At 37.9% G+C, this 12570-nt stretch overlaps 1 protein-coding gene across 6 annotated transcripts in view; it reads left to right on the top strand.

Annotated features, from left to right (window-relative positions):
• The window catches only part of SEC24C (SEC24 homolog C, COPII coat complex component), a 38223-nt gene that overhangs the window by 19374 nt on the left and 6279 nt on the right, over nt 1–12570 (top strand). For all 6 annotated transcript variants that reach the window (XM_041474260.1, XM_041474234.1, XM_041474252.1 and 3 more), the window contains 10 exons: nt 1066–1177; nt 1976–2103; nt 4617–4755; nt 6697–6812; nt 7857–7981; nt 8242–8433; nt 9459–9552; nt 11253–11369; nt 11842–12012; nt 12409–12505. In XM_041474260.1, the coding sequence (XP_041330194.1) occupies nt 1066–1177; nt 1976–2103; nt 4617–4755; nt 6697–6812; nt 7857–7981; nt 8242–8433; nt 9459–9552; nt 11253–11369; nt 11842–12012; nt 12409–12505 (1291 nt within the window). The remainder of the gene's footprint in view (nt 1–1065; nt 1178–1975; nt 2104–4616; nt 4756–6696; nt 6813–7856; nt 7982–8241; nt 8434–9458; nt 9553–11252; nt 11370–11841; nt 12013–12408; nt 12506–12570) is intronic.

The following is a 12570-nucleotide window of genomic DNA, read 5'->3' as shown; positions in this document are numbered from 1 at the left end:
AAAAAAAAAAAAAGTTTGGGTTTTTGTTACCCTGTGTCACTTCTTCCTCATGTAGTCAAAGTTCATAATTTAACAGGTACCAGTGGTGAGATCACCAACGTCAGTCAGCCTGTAGACTTTTGTAATGGGGCTAGATTTATTCTAGAGTTGTCACTGAAGCTATGGGAGGCTCTCTGCTTGCAATCTGTAGTGAGAGGGTGGAAGTTCTGCCAAACAAACTTCTGCATTTCAGCATTTACTCTAGGCAAGGGCAGGTGTGTTTGATGGGAAAATAAAAGCAGAAGAATGATTGCTAGCTTTAATTCTTTCATTCAGTCACCACTAAGGAAATGTAGTTTGAACTGTGCACAGCTACAAAGGTCAGTGAATATTTTAGTTAAGGCAAACTATTTAATACATTTCCATTATCTTAAGCAAATTTGCAGTTGTGAAGAATTTGAAATACCAAGAAATTTAAGATTTTTACAGGCTTTGAAGTTTGATTCATTGACAAGTCTATTGAAATTTCACTTCCCACATTTGCAGAATTCAAATCACAAACCCTCGAGCACCACAAAGTAATGAAGACTTCCCCCTGAGCTTGCAAGCCATCTGTCTTTAGGCCAGAGTTACAGTGGTTAGAAATAAAGGCATACTATGAAAACAGTGAGACCCTAATGGAAAGAAAAAGCCAGGTTACCTATAGGACTTCAGCTTGAGGCTTACAGAAGCTTCTAATTCTTATTTGACTAGAACCGTACCGGGGAATACTACCAAAAATTCCTTTCTTGATCAGAGTTTGGCTTTTATGAGTTCAGGTCAAACTTTAAAACACAAAATATGCTGATACTAAGAATACTTGGGGAAAAATACTATTTGCAGCTTGTAATTTATTCTTAGTCAATAAGTACTATTTGAAATCAAACTGAGAGGTGACTGCTTGACAAAATTTACTTGCTCTTCCTATTTTTAGAGGTAGTAATGTTTGCCTCAGGTCCCCTTTTTACTACCTTAGAGATTTTTTATTTTGCTTTTTTTACTTTGAAGCCAAGCCCCCACATAATAACGTGGTATTTTCCATCACAGATTCAAGTGATTGAAGATGACAGAAACAACCGTGGGTCAGAACCATTTGTCACTGGAGTGAGAGGGCAGGTCCCACCTCTTGTTACTACAAATTTCATGGTCAAGGATCAAGGTAAACTATTTTTCTTTTCCTAAACAAACAAACAAAACACAAAGAGTCAGTGACAGAACTGTATCTTTAAAGGAAACATGTGTTTTACCAGCAGAAGCCTAGTTTCAAGTCCTGTGTTGATTTGATCGCAGTTTCAATCCTCCTGATTGTTCAGTAGCTAGTAATCAATTTGCAGGTAAAAAATGTTTTCCAAGGCAGATAACTAGGACCAGCATTAGCAGAGATATCAGAAAGCAGCAAATGAAGCCTCTTCTATAAAAAATTTTTAAGAACTGAAATTTACTAGCAACATCATTAGAATTGGACTGGCAACTGTGTTTTTTAAAATTAAGAGGGATGTAAATTGGTCTGTGGGCTCTGTAGAGAAAAGATACTTCATCTTTTAATTGCTGGCACTTCTTTTTGCGTTTTAAAGTTCCAGAAAAATCTTCAGAATCTGATGCTATAGTCAACTATTTTTGTCTTCAGCCCAAATTACAAAACGAAACAGTAGAAATATTTGAGTAGATTTTTCTGTCTACTTTATGTTTTAGTCTGCGAATATATGAAACAGAAATGCTTTTTTGTAGCTTTAGGTTGACAGGGAGTCAGGCTCATTTGTTTTAAGGTCTTTTATTATATATAGTTAATCATGAAGAGGTATGTTATTGGGAATTCAAGTTTTCCATAGATTAAAACTGAATAAAAAGCTAGTAGTGTCTGTGGCTGAACGACACAACTTAAGGTATCTTTGTTTCTGTTCTTGAATATGAACTGAATTTTTACTGAAATTTGTGGGGCTTTTTTATTTGTTCCCAGGTAATGCAAGCCCCCGCTACATCAGATGCACATCTTACAATATTCCCTGCACATCTGACATGGCCAAACAATCCCAAGTCCCCCTGGCTGCTGTCATAAAGCCGCTGGCTACTCTGCCACCGGAGGAGGTGAGAGCCGTGCTAGAGTTACGTGTGCCATGTGCGCACTCAGGTGTCAGCATTTAACAGAGATGTTGAGAAGGCATATTGAGGTGATGAAGTCCAGGTAAACGTTGATTCTCCAACAGGTGTGCAATAGATATCTGTAAAGCAGAAGAATGTTGTGTTCAAAACATTTAGTATTTTGACTGCCATGATAATTTCAGCTTTTTTGCAGTAGCTGTCAAGCACTGTGACTAAGTGACCAAAATACTAGGATGGTCACAGAGGCGTACGCTTCCAGCTGATCTCAGTTTCTTTCTTAGTCTAAAGTATTTATATGGTTGGTAATCATAGGTATTAAGTCTTTTCTAGAGTGCCATTTGTGAAATTGGATGAGAATATATGAAACAGCACTGGTTTGGGTGTCTAATATGCATGTATATGCACAGCATTGTGTGGGATGACAGCACAACACTGACTGCTGAGCACTGCTGAGCTGCACTTGTATTTCTGCCCTTTCTCTCAGCACTTATTTCCTTCTAGGTGTAACGTGTGGCTGTTGAGCCTTTTACCCACTCCTGTTTGGTTGCTGAGAACATGAAAGCTCAGAGACTTCTACAGAGTTTGACATTTTTTTAAGTAGTCTAAATACTCTGGATATAGTCTTAGTATAGCCTGCTTGGAGCAGTGACATGAAGACAAACAGGCTTGTTGAATTTGAATGCATAGGTCTGCAGTGTTCTGTGCCCTGTTAAATCTAAGTGTAGCATCTGCTGAGGAAAGCAATTTCTTTTGGTCTTTTAAGGGTGTTTTTCTCCTGTTGCATTTCATTAGTGTCCCTAAACTATGGTTTGAGTTTTAAAAACTGGTTTATGATAAAACTGACCTGTGGCTGAAGTTTAAAAGGACCACAATAGGAGAATAAGGTCTTCCTTGAGAAACTTGGAGTCTTGTAGAAGTACACATTTTTAGAGACACTTTACAAAGAATAGTTTTTTGATCTCCTGGTGTATTTATACTTTGAACAAACACTTGTGGTGTCCAGAAAAAAAAATGGCTAGGATTGGAAAATTGCTCTGGAGACCAGTCAGCTTCTAGTATTTGGAAGTTCTTAATGGCAAGAGCAAACTCACTGTGGAGGGGCCCTTCCAACAAATGGAAGACTTAGCTGTTCAGAGCAACAAGACTGTAAATAGAGCTAAAGCTTTACATATAAGAAAGGATAAATGTTTCATGAAAATAATATCTTATAAAACTGAAGCATTCAGATAAATTTAGGATATGTAAAAATTCAGCCAAATCCAGCCTGGTTGCCAAATCCAGGACCTTTGCCCTGTGTTCAGAAAACCAAGCTTGAGGCTTTGGAAAGGAGTATCTCTGTCTTCTGGGAGTAAGTGATTAATGAAGTCATGTATTGTGCTGCCTGTTTCCAGCACCCTCATAATTTGTTTACATGTTACAGAAGGAGAGGCTGAGGAAAAGAAAATTGTGTTAGTTGTCTTGAAGTACGGTACCAACATTGCCTGCCAGTCAGGAAAATTGAAAATTTGTTTCCTCTCAAGAGGTCAGCGTGGGCTATAAGAAATGAGAAATGTGGGCTGCAAAACCATTCTGTTATTAAATGATTGGTGGGGTTGAATAAAAAGACAACACATCTATGGCAAGAAGATGAAAGTGACTGGAGCATTTGCTCATTGTTCTGTTCAATGAATATGTTGTCTCTTAAACATAATCATAAATTTAGGGTAACTGAGAGAATCAACACCAGATGCCTTTACTGGCAGAAAATCTAAAAACAAGTAGTTACATTTTGAGCTAAGTTCTTAGCTTAGTGTGTAAACACAGGTGCTTTGCAGCTTATAACTCATATGAGTTCTGTCTCAATTGTTTTCAAGGGCTTCCCCCTCGTTCTGATACTGAGAAGCTGCAGAAGTTGCCAAGCATCTTATTCTAGTATGGGTGCAAAAAGAACATTATAAGTAATAGTTCAAAAATGGTGTCACTATATAACAGTTTTGAGGATTTGCTGTACAGTGGGGTCAACACACTAAGAGCTTGTGGTTATAATGTATTTCATGATGGAGTTCCAAATAAGTCTTACCAGGTGGAATTTTTTGAGGTAGATACTCTATATTCTGAAATATGTGGAATGCAATGACTGGCTTTGCTTTTGTCAAAAAGCTTGCTTTTTACAAGGGGAAGAGATAAGACGTGCAGAGTCACTTTCAGTCTTTTGTGTTCACTTGGGATACATCTGGTGGTGCAATGTGGTCATGTTCTTCAAACAAGTTACTGGCTAGGTGGGATAGCCCATTAATGACTCTAGCCCTCAAAATACTGCTGTGCTAGAGCTTGAATTGAAAAGCACTTAAATACTTGTTCAGGCTTCCCACATCCCCTGCACTATCTCCCACAGCTGCCAAATGCTAAATCCTATGCAGTGTACAGGAAGATAGAAATGACCACTCAATGCAAAGCTTAACATTTTCTCATCATCATGAAAGCTTTCTTTTCATGGTTTTTTTCTCTTGCTTCCACAGACCCTTCCGTATTTGGTAGACCATGGAGAATCTGGTCCTGTCCGATGTAATAGGTGCAAAGCTTACATGTGCCCTTTTATGCAATTCATTGAAGGTGGAAGGAGGTTCCAGTGTTGTTTCTGCAGCTGTGTCACTGAAGGTAAACTTTCTTCTGGAAATGCCTCTCTGGGCTCTGCTGGAAAGGTCTTTGAACAAGATGCAGGCAAATGAGTCTTTATCATGTTGTGATCATTTATAATGAGTACTGTGATTTAGTATGTGTCTAGTTTTGTAAAAAAATTATTGGAAGGCATGTTCAGTGTTCAGTTATGAAATTGTGTTCAAAAAGATGCTCATGCGTTGTGGTATTGTAGCACATTTTTAAATGAGGTATTTGTAGCATAATGCTGGTGGTTTAAAAGTCTGTTGTATGGTCTTAGGATATTTCAAAAGTATGGGTTTTTTTAACAGACTGAGATATAGGTCTAGTCAGTAGCATGGGTTAGGATTTTTTTTTCTCCTAAAGCATTTTTTTTGTCTTACTAACACTCCTTTGAGATGAGATTGCAGTTAGATCTGCTACAGCTGAATAAGAGTGTTTAGTAAAGGTCAGTTAATATTAGTTACTCTTCTAAATTAGTATAAAGCATGCTTTCTTTTAAGCAGAAGTCACAATGAGCTGCTCATAGCATGACATTTGCAGATCTGTTTTGAAGGCACAGTGGAAAGTAAGGTACAAGAAACCTTATGATGATGTTTTCTGTGTTCCATTTGGTAGCACTGATGGCTTTTAATGGACTGTTCTTACCACCTCAGTTATGCTGTACAACTGTTTGTACTAACCAAAATGGGGATTAGAAATGGCCAAGTTTAAAAAACAATTTTGTCTGGTGATTTTCTGCCTACATACACTGCCTGTCCTGCTTACTCAGCAGCTATATGAAGGGCTGTACCTGTAACAATTGAGCTGAGGCAGAAAAGGGAGGGATGCTGAGAGACTGCTGATGAAAGCAATACTGTAAAAACACAATGTAGTTGTACCTAAAACTTAATAACAATTTTTGTTTTATCTGCAAATACCATGAGGTATTTCTTCTTTGCAAGTACCATATTAACTTGTATGGGATGTGTACTTGGAGACAAGAGTGATAAAAGCTTATATATAGTCTTAATGATATCACTTTGTTTTCTTTTGAATTCTTGAAACTTGGAATGTTTAGAATAGTTTGTGTGGTGAATAATGTCATTCCAGGTAATCTCATTTTAATCTCCCCTGGGGCTGTATAGACAGCTGTACAGAGCTATATAGACAGCTACAGCTGGAATAAATTTTGTCACCTGAGCAGTTCTGCAGGAGGGAGTGTCTGTCATGGTAGTTCTTGGGCACAAGGGAAATGCTTTGTTTCTACAGCTGAGTTTTGTAAGCAAAATATAGCTTAACTCCCATTTTATTTTCTTATGCCTTGTACCACCACAAAAGTACCGGGTTCTGGGCATGTGATTGCACTTCTGTTCCTCCTTAATCCACTGTAAGAAGTACTTTGTCTATTCTGATAAAAAGATTATGGGAGTCTCTGCACGTGAGAGTGCCTGGAGGCTTCACGCTTGTGCAGCACAGGAAGGGAAGGAAAAACTAACTTACATAGCAAAATAAAGAGCTCAGTGTTTTAGTAAGCCTGACTTGAGTCAGTAATGCTGTAGCCTGTAGTTTGTCTCAAATTCTCTTTAGAGTAATTTGTTCCTACTTACAAGAGATGGTTACATTTTTTTTACTAGATCATTCAGAATAATCCTAAAAGTGTATTGTAGTGATGTTTCTCATATGAAATGTAAAATGCAATGCAAAGGAAATTCAAGAAACGTATAACAGTAACTATACTGTGTGCTGTCTGGTACACGAGACAAACTGGAATCAGTTTGTATTGTTTTGTTTTAAGGACATTCTTAGATTGCATTAATATTTTTAGTACTTGTGTGCTAGCACAGAGTGCTAGTTCACTTTCCTGGAGTTTTGTTTGAAACAGTTGTTGTCATGTTGGCTCTCTAGGTACAGTGTTTATTATGGGCATATCACTGAGCTTTATGATTTTTCCTTTCCCAGTTCCACCTCACTACTTCCAACATTTGGATCATACTGGAAAGCGAGTAGATTTCTATGACAGACCTGAGTTATCACTGGGGTCATACGAGTTTCTAGCAACAGTTGACTATTGCAAGGTACAGTAGTAAGTTTTTATTGTTGTATTTATTTTGCTTTTAAGTAAAAAGACTATTTTCTTGAGAGTAAGAAAGGTATGAATTGTCTGAGGCTGATTTCTAGCTGGCAGAGATAATTAACAGAATTAATCCAGCCCACTTTATTGTGTAAAATAACATGCTTGTTTGCTTACTGACAAAACCAGTGCAGGTCCTGATCACACATGACGTAATATAATTTAGTGGCTGTCTCTGTAATTTTTTTTCTGGAGCTATATAAGCAGCTATAGCTGCACTTACCTTAGGAATTCTGCAGAAGGGATTCTTGTGCAGTAGTCCTTGGCAGAAAAAGGAATTTTAGGAGAGGTTCAATGCAAGTACAATAGTAATCATGCAATGTGCCACCTGTTCCACAAGGCAGACCTTACCTATTGAACTTCAATTTCAAATCCAGCCATAGTGATTAAAAGCAGAAGAATAGTGTGGAAATGTATATTTCATAGCTGCTTTGCTTTTAAATTAAATATTTAAATAATAATTAACTTCTAGGGAGTAGGGAAAATATGTGCAAGGTATTTATTGAAGCAACTTATATCTCTGCTGAAATATTATGCTGAGAAAATAGATGCCTAGATGTTGCAAGTTGGTATTGGTTGCCTTCTAATGCCTCTGCTTTACTTTGAGTTAAGACAAAAAGTCCAATTATTTTCTAACATGACAAGTCTGGTCAGGGTCCAAAGTCTTGAGAACTGGCAGAAATCTTCCCTATCTACTTTTCCAATCTAGCTTAGTCATGTAAATAAATTATTTAGTTATAAGTGTTCTTCTCTGATCAATGGTCAAGTCAGTCTAGGGCAGTTAATACCAGTCCATTTCAAACATAGTATGATTACGTCTGTTAGTTGGAAAGGGATAGGGAGAGCTGAGGAAATAACTGCTGCTCATGGTTACAGAGGTATATGAAAGCAGCCAAGTTTTGACCAGCATTGATCTGTCTGTGTTACGGAGCTGTTACGTGGGCTGCATGACATGGCAATAGTGTGATTTCTTCCCTCTCTTCCACAGAATAACAAGTTTCCTAGTCCACCTGCTTTCATTTTTATGATTGATGTGTCTTACAATGCTGTGAAGAGTGGCTTAGTGAGGCTAATATGTGAAGAATTAAAGTCGCTCCTAGATTATCTGCCCAGGTAGGTATATTGTGAACTACTGTAGTCAATGCAAATGGGGGATGCTGTTATTTTTTCTCTTTAAAAAATGCTAGAAGTTTAAAAATTACTTGATAATCCTGTCAAGCTTTTCTTTGGAAAAAGGCCAAGCAGAACATCTTTCTTGATACCCTTCTTGATGAAAATAAATGCAAATTCCTTTAATTTTTCCTTTAATGTGTTTGTTACACGTAATGGTTTATCTGTCTTCTTGGATGTGAAGGCAAGTATATCTCTTACAGGGAAGGGAACATGGAGGAGTCAGCCATTCGAGTAGGCTTTGTCACCTACAACAAAGTTTTACACTTCTATAACGTGAAGAGCTCACTGGCACAGCCACAAATGATGGTGGTCTCAGATGTGGCAGATATGTTTGTGCCACTCCTTGATGGTTTTCTGGTGAATGTGAATGAATCCAGGACAGTTATTGCCAGGTAATATAAATTGATTTACAATGTGTGTAGTAAAATACTCATTTGAGAAATTCAAATGCTTTTTCAGTGCTTAATTGTCATGTTAAGTCACTCCACGTATTTTAACTTACTATACTCTTTGAGATTAATCTGGAACAGTAGGATGGGGAAATTGAAGGGCTAAGGGATTATTTGGCTCATAGTCCAGCTTGGCAGAAAGTGTATATAAGGCGAATTAGTGCAGAAGGGCATTTCTGGAGAGAAAAAAAAGCAAAAAAAAAAGCACCAAAAAAACCCCACAACCAAAAAAAAACCAAAAAAAAAGCCACACAGGATGATGCACAGTGAAAGCTGTAAGAATACTGAATCACTGCCTTTAAGTCAACTGCTAAATAACTGCAAACTGAGACAACAGGGGTGTCCAGTTTTGGTTCTGTAGAGAAAACTGAGTAAGTGGAATAGAGAAGATAAAATCTAAAAGGAAAGAAAGAAGCTAGCAAAGTTTTGGCATACTGTTTATCATGGTACTTGTACTGTAGTTAATCTGTGGTGTGTAGCTAACTACATTTTGGGAAATAGACCTGGAATTGCATGTATTTGGAGAAAATTTCTAGCCTGCTTTTTAATGCATTACACAAGCCTTAATACAAAACTGTGGATTAAACCAATAATCTTTGAGTAGTACACAAGTTGCTTAGCAAACAGAGACCAAATGTCACCAGTATTTCGTAGGAATTTACTTACCTGTGTATATTGGAATACAGTAAAAGATAAGAAATACAGAAGAGCTGTGGAATAGGCATCGTTTGGGGCTGTACGGAAGGCACTGAGGATATAGGTGAGAGAAGCCAATGGAGAACAATACAGCAGTTTTTTCACAGATGAGATGCCAAGTACTGTAGAAGTTATGCAAATTTACAGACATGTTAGGGACTTCTGTTTAAACTACTTCACTTCTATAAATCATCCACTACAACTGTGTAGCTTTTCTTATTAAATGGGATCTTGAATTGCTCTTTGTTTTTTTTTTTCTTGTTCTTTGCTAGTTTGCTGGATCAGATTCCAGAAATGTTTGCAGACACGAGAGAAACAGAAACTGTTTTTGCACCTGTGATTCAAGCAGGGCTGGAGGCACTGAAGGTTAGTAAATGCATTTTTATGACAAATTGTTTCAGCCAAGTACTCTGAAATTCATATTCCACTAACACACACTAATAAGACAATTCTAAAGATTTTGTAAGCTCCTTGTAGTACACTACATGTAGGGAGTATTTGGCTCATTCTTGAAGTGCATAAAACCTGTTTTGTGCAGCTATCTCTATGTTCTTTACTCAATTCTTTTCTAAATAATTGTTTTCAAAGTGCAAGAACATGGTTTACTCTCAGTTGTCTGTCTGGGTTTTGCTTTAAACAGTTTATAGAACCTACAGGAAAAATAAAACCCTCCAGCATTAAAAAACAGGTGCTGAAATCTGTTAAGTCTCATGGAGGTGTTGTGTAGTTTGGTGTCTTTTTAATCCTGTACTCTGGTAGAATCTTAAAGAAAAGGAGAGAATATCATCTGTTGAAGTTGCCTGCAGCAATGTGCTAACCAAACAAACTTTTCCTAAAGTTCTTCCATTCTAGTACTTCATCCAGACATAATTACATGCATGGTTTAACTCTGATTTGTATTTACTGATGAAATTGATTGCCTGTGTGACCTCACCCCAAACTGGTGACAAAGCTCTATTTGTCTGTCACATCGGCCAGCAAATAATTTTTGTTGGAAGAGGCTTTTACGATAAGCCCAACCTTTAATCCAGTACTGCAAAATCCTCCACTAAACCATGTTACTATGTGACACTTTGCACATCTTTCAAATACCTCCAGGGGTGCTAACTCCACCACTTCCCTGGGCAGCCTGTTCCAGGGCTTGACAACCATTTCCATTAAGAAGTTTTTCCCAATATCTAATCTAAAACTCCCCTGCTGCAGCTTGAAGCCATTTACTCTTGTCCTATCTCATATTACATGGGAGAAGAGGCTGACTCCCACCTGACTACAACCTCCTTTCAGAGGTTGTAGAGAGCAAGAAGATCTCCTCTGAGCCTCCTTTTTCTCCAGGCTGGACAACCTGAGTTCTCTCACTCACTCCTCAAGCAAGAATTGTGCTCCAGACCCTTAACCAGCTCCATAGCCCTTCTCTGAACATGCTACAGCATCTCAGTCCTTCAGTCCTTGTAGTGAAGGGCCCAAAACATCAAGGTGTAGCCTCACCAGTGCTGAGCACAGGGGGAATGATTCTTAAAAGTCTCTCTTAAACTCAGTTTTTGTTACAATTGTTCAATCAAGAAATAGTAAAAATTGCTAATTGACTTTTTACATACTGCATGTGTCAGAGAAAATAACCTATTAAACATTAGCTAATGTTGGCATAGCGTGTTGATTTAAAATTACTGATCGGTTGAGGCTCAGATTACAAATTCTTTGCCATTTCTGTGACTTTTTTCCACAAATTCAGTAGCTGCAAATCAGGGAAGAAGACAATGCAACATGTTTGCACAAAACCTTTTGTATCTGGGTGCTGCTTACTGTTCTGTCTCCTTGGAGAAAGTCCTTTTTTCCCTGCTGTGGAATTATCGCAAATCCAGTAGAACTCACACTTGCTCTTCTATAAATGACCAGTAATTTGTGCTTTCTTTGTTGGACACCAGTCACATAACCAAGTGACAGTGAGCCTGAGTGTCTGGTAAAATCACCCTGACATTAAAAGATTGATGAGGTTGCTTGAATCACAGCTTCCCTTATAATTTTTGTGAATGTTTCTGACCTCTGTTATTGCACTCACTTTCGTGCAGGCAGCTGAGTGTGCTGGCAAGCTCTTCATTTTCCACACCTCTCTGCCCATCGCAGAGGCTCCGGGGAAGTTGAAGAACAGGGATGATAGGAAACTGATCAACACAGATAAGGAGAAGGTAATAATGGTTTGCATAATCCTTACATAAGGGTGAATATTTTGCATTTTATGGAATAAAATAACTGAAACAGCATTAAAAAATTACAAGGATAGCACATACTATAACTGTTCCAGCTAATATCTTTTAACATTCCACTTTTATCTTCTGTTCCCAAGGAGGGCTATGGAGACTAGACATCATAAGGACAGCTCCAGTCTGAGAACAAGAAGAGTTAGCTCTAGATTATTACACAGGGTATAATACCAAAATCTGGATTAAAGTAAATGTGCTGAATTTACAATTAAAGCAAAATGTGTAGTCATTTTCATAATAATTAACAGTTCTTGAAAGGCAGAGTCAGGGTGAATTTAGATGATTCTACTTTCCCTGAAGAAAGAAAGTATAAGAGTATTGACTGGGATTATAAACTGGATCTCACTTTCCTTTTCCTACACAAAATTCTGATGTCATCTCTGATTTCCTTTCTTAGACTTTGTTTCAACCACAGACGAGCTTTTACAACAACTTGGCCAAGGACTGTGTGGCCCAGGGCTGCTGTGTGGATCTATTCCTGTTTCCAAACCAGTATTTGGATGTGGCCACGCTGGGTGTGGTACCTTACCAGACAGGAGGCTCCATTTATAAGTATGCGTATTTCCAGGTAGGTGTGACAGTGACTCTGACGGATCCAAGTAAGAATTATTGTTTAGCTGAGAGTTCTTTTTTTCTTAGTGGGAATCATAGTGAAGAAATACTTATTTGGAAGTAACTACTTAAATTTCTGATAATCAGCTACTTAAATTTCAAGATAATCAGCAAAATTATTTGGTAGCTTTGTGTCTTTATACAAACATCTCTGTTAATAACAAAACCCAACAGGAAGAGCTAGGCTGTTACCTCTTAGCACAATATTTTATTAGCAGGCCATTGAGCCTGGTATCAGTGACTTCTAAAGTAAGACCACAGGAGGAAATATCTGGTTTTAAATTACTTTATGGTTTATGAAGCCGGTCTGATTTATGAAAGTGTGAAACTTCAACTACTGCTTGCCTTCTAGCTGGAGACAGACCAGTACAGATTCCTGAATGACTTGAGAAGGGATGTCCAGAAAGAAGTGGGATTTGATGCTGTAATGAGAGTGCGCACAAGCACAGGTGGGTGTCAGCATGGAGGAATCGTAATGAATTGACCACTTCAAGCATGTCTCATTTCAGAAAGA

The sequence above is a fragment of the Pyrgilauda ruficollis genome, unplaced genomic scaffold (genome assembly GCF_017590135.1).
Source record: "Pyrgilauda ruficollis isolate IOZ18807 unplaced genomic scaffold, ASM1759013v1 scaffold11, whole genome shotgun sequence".
NCBI lineage: Eukaryota > Metazoa > Chordata > Aves > Passeriformes > Passeridae > Pyrgilauda > Pyrgilauda ruficollis.
Note: the sequence above shows the minus strand (reverse complement) of the source record. Positions and strands in the feature narration are given on the sequence as shown.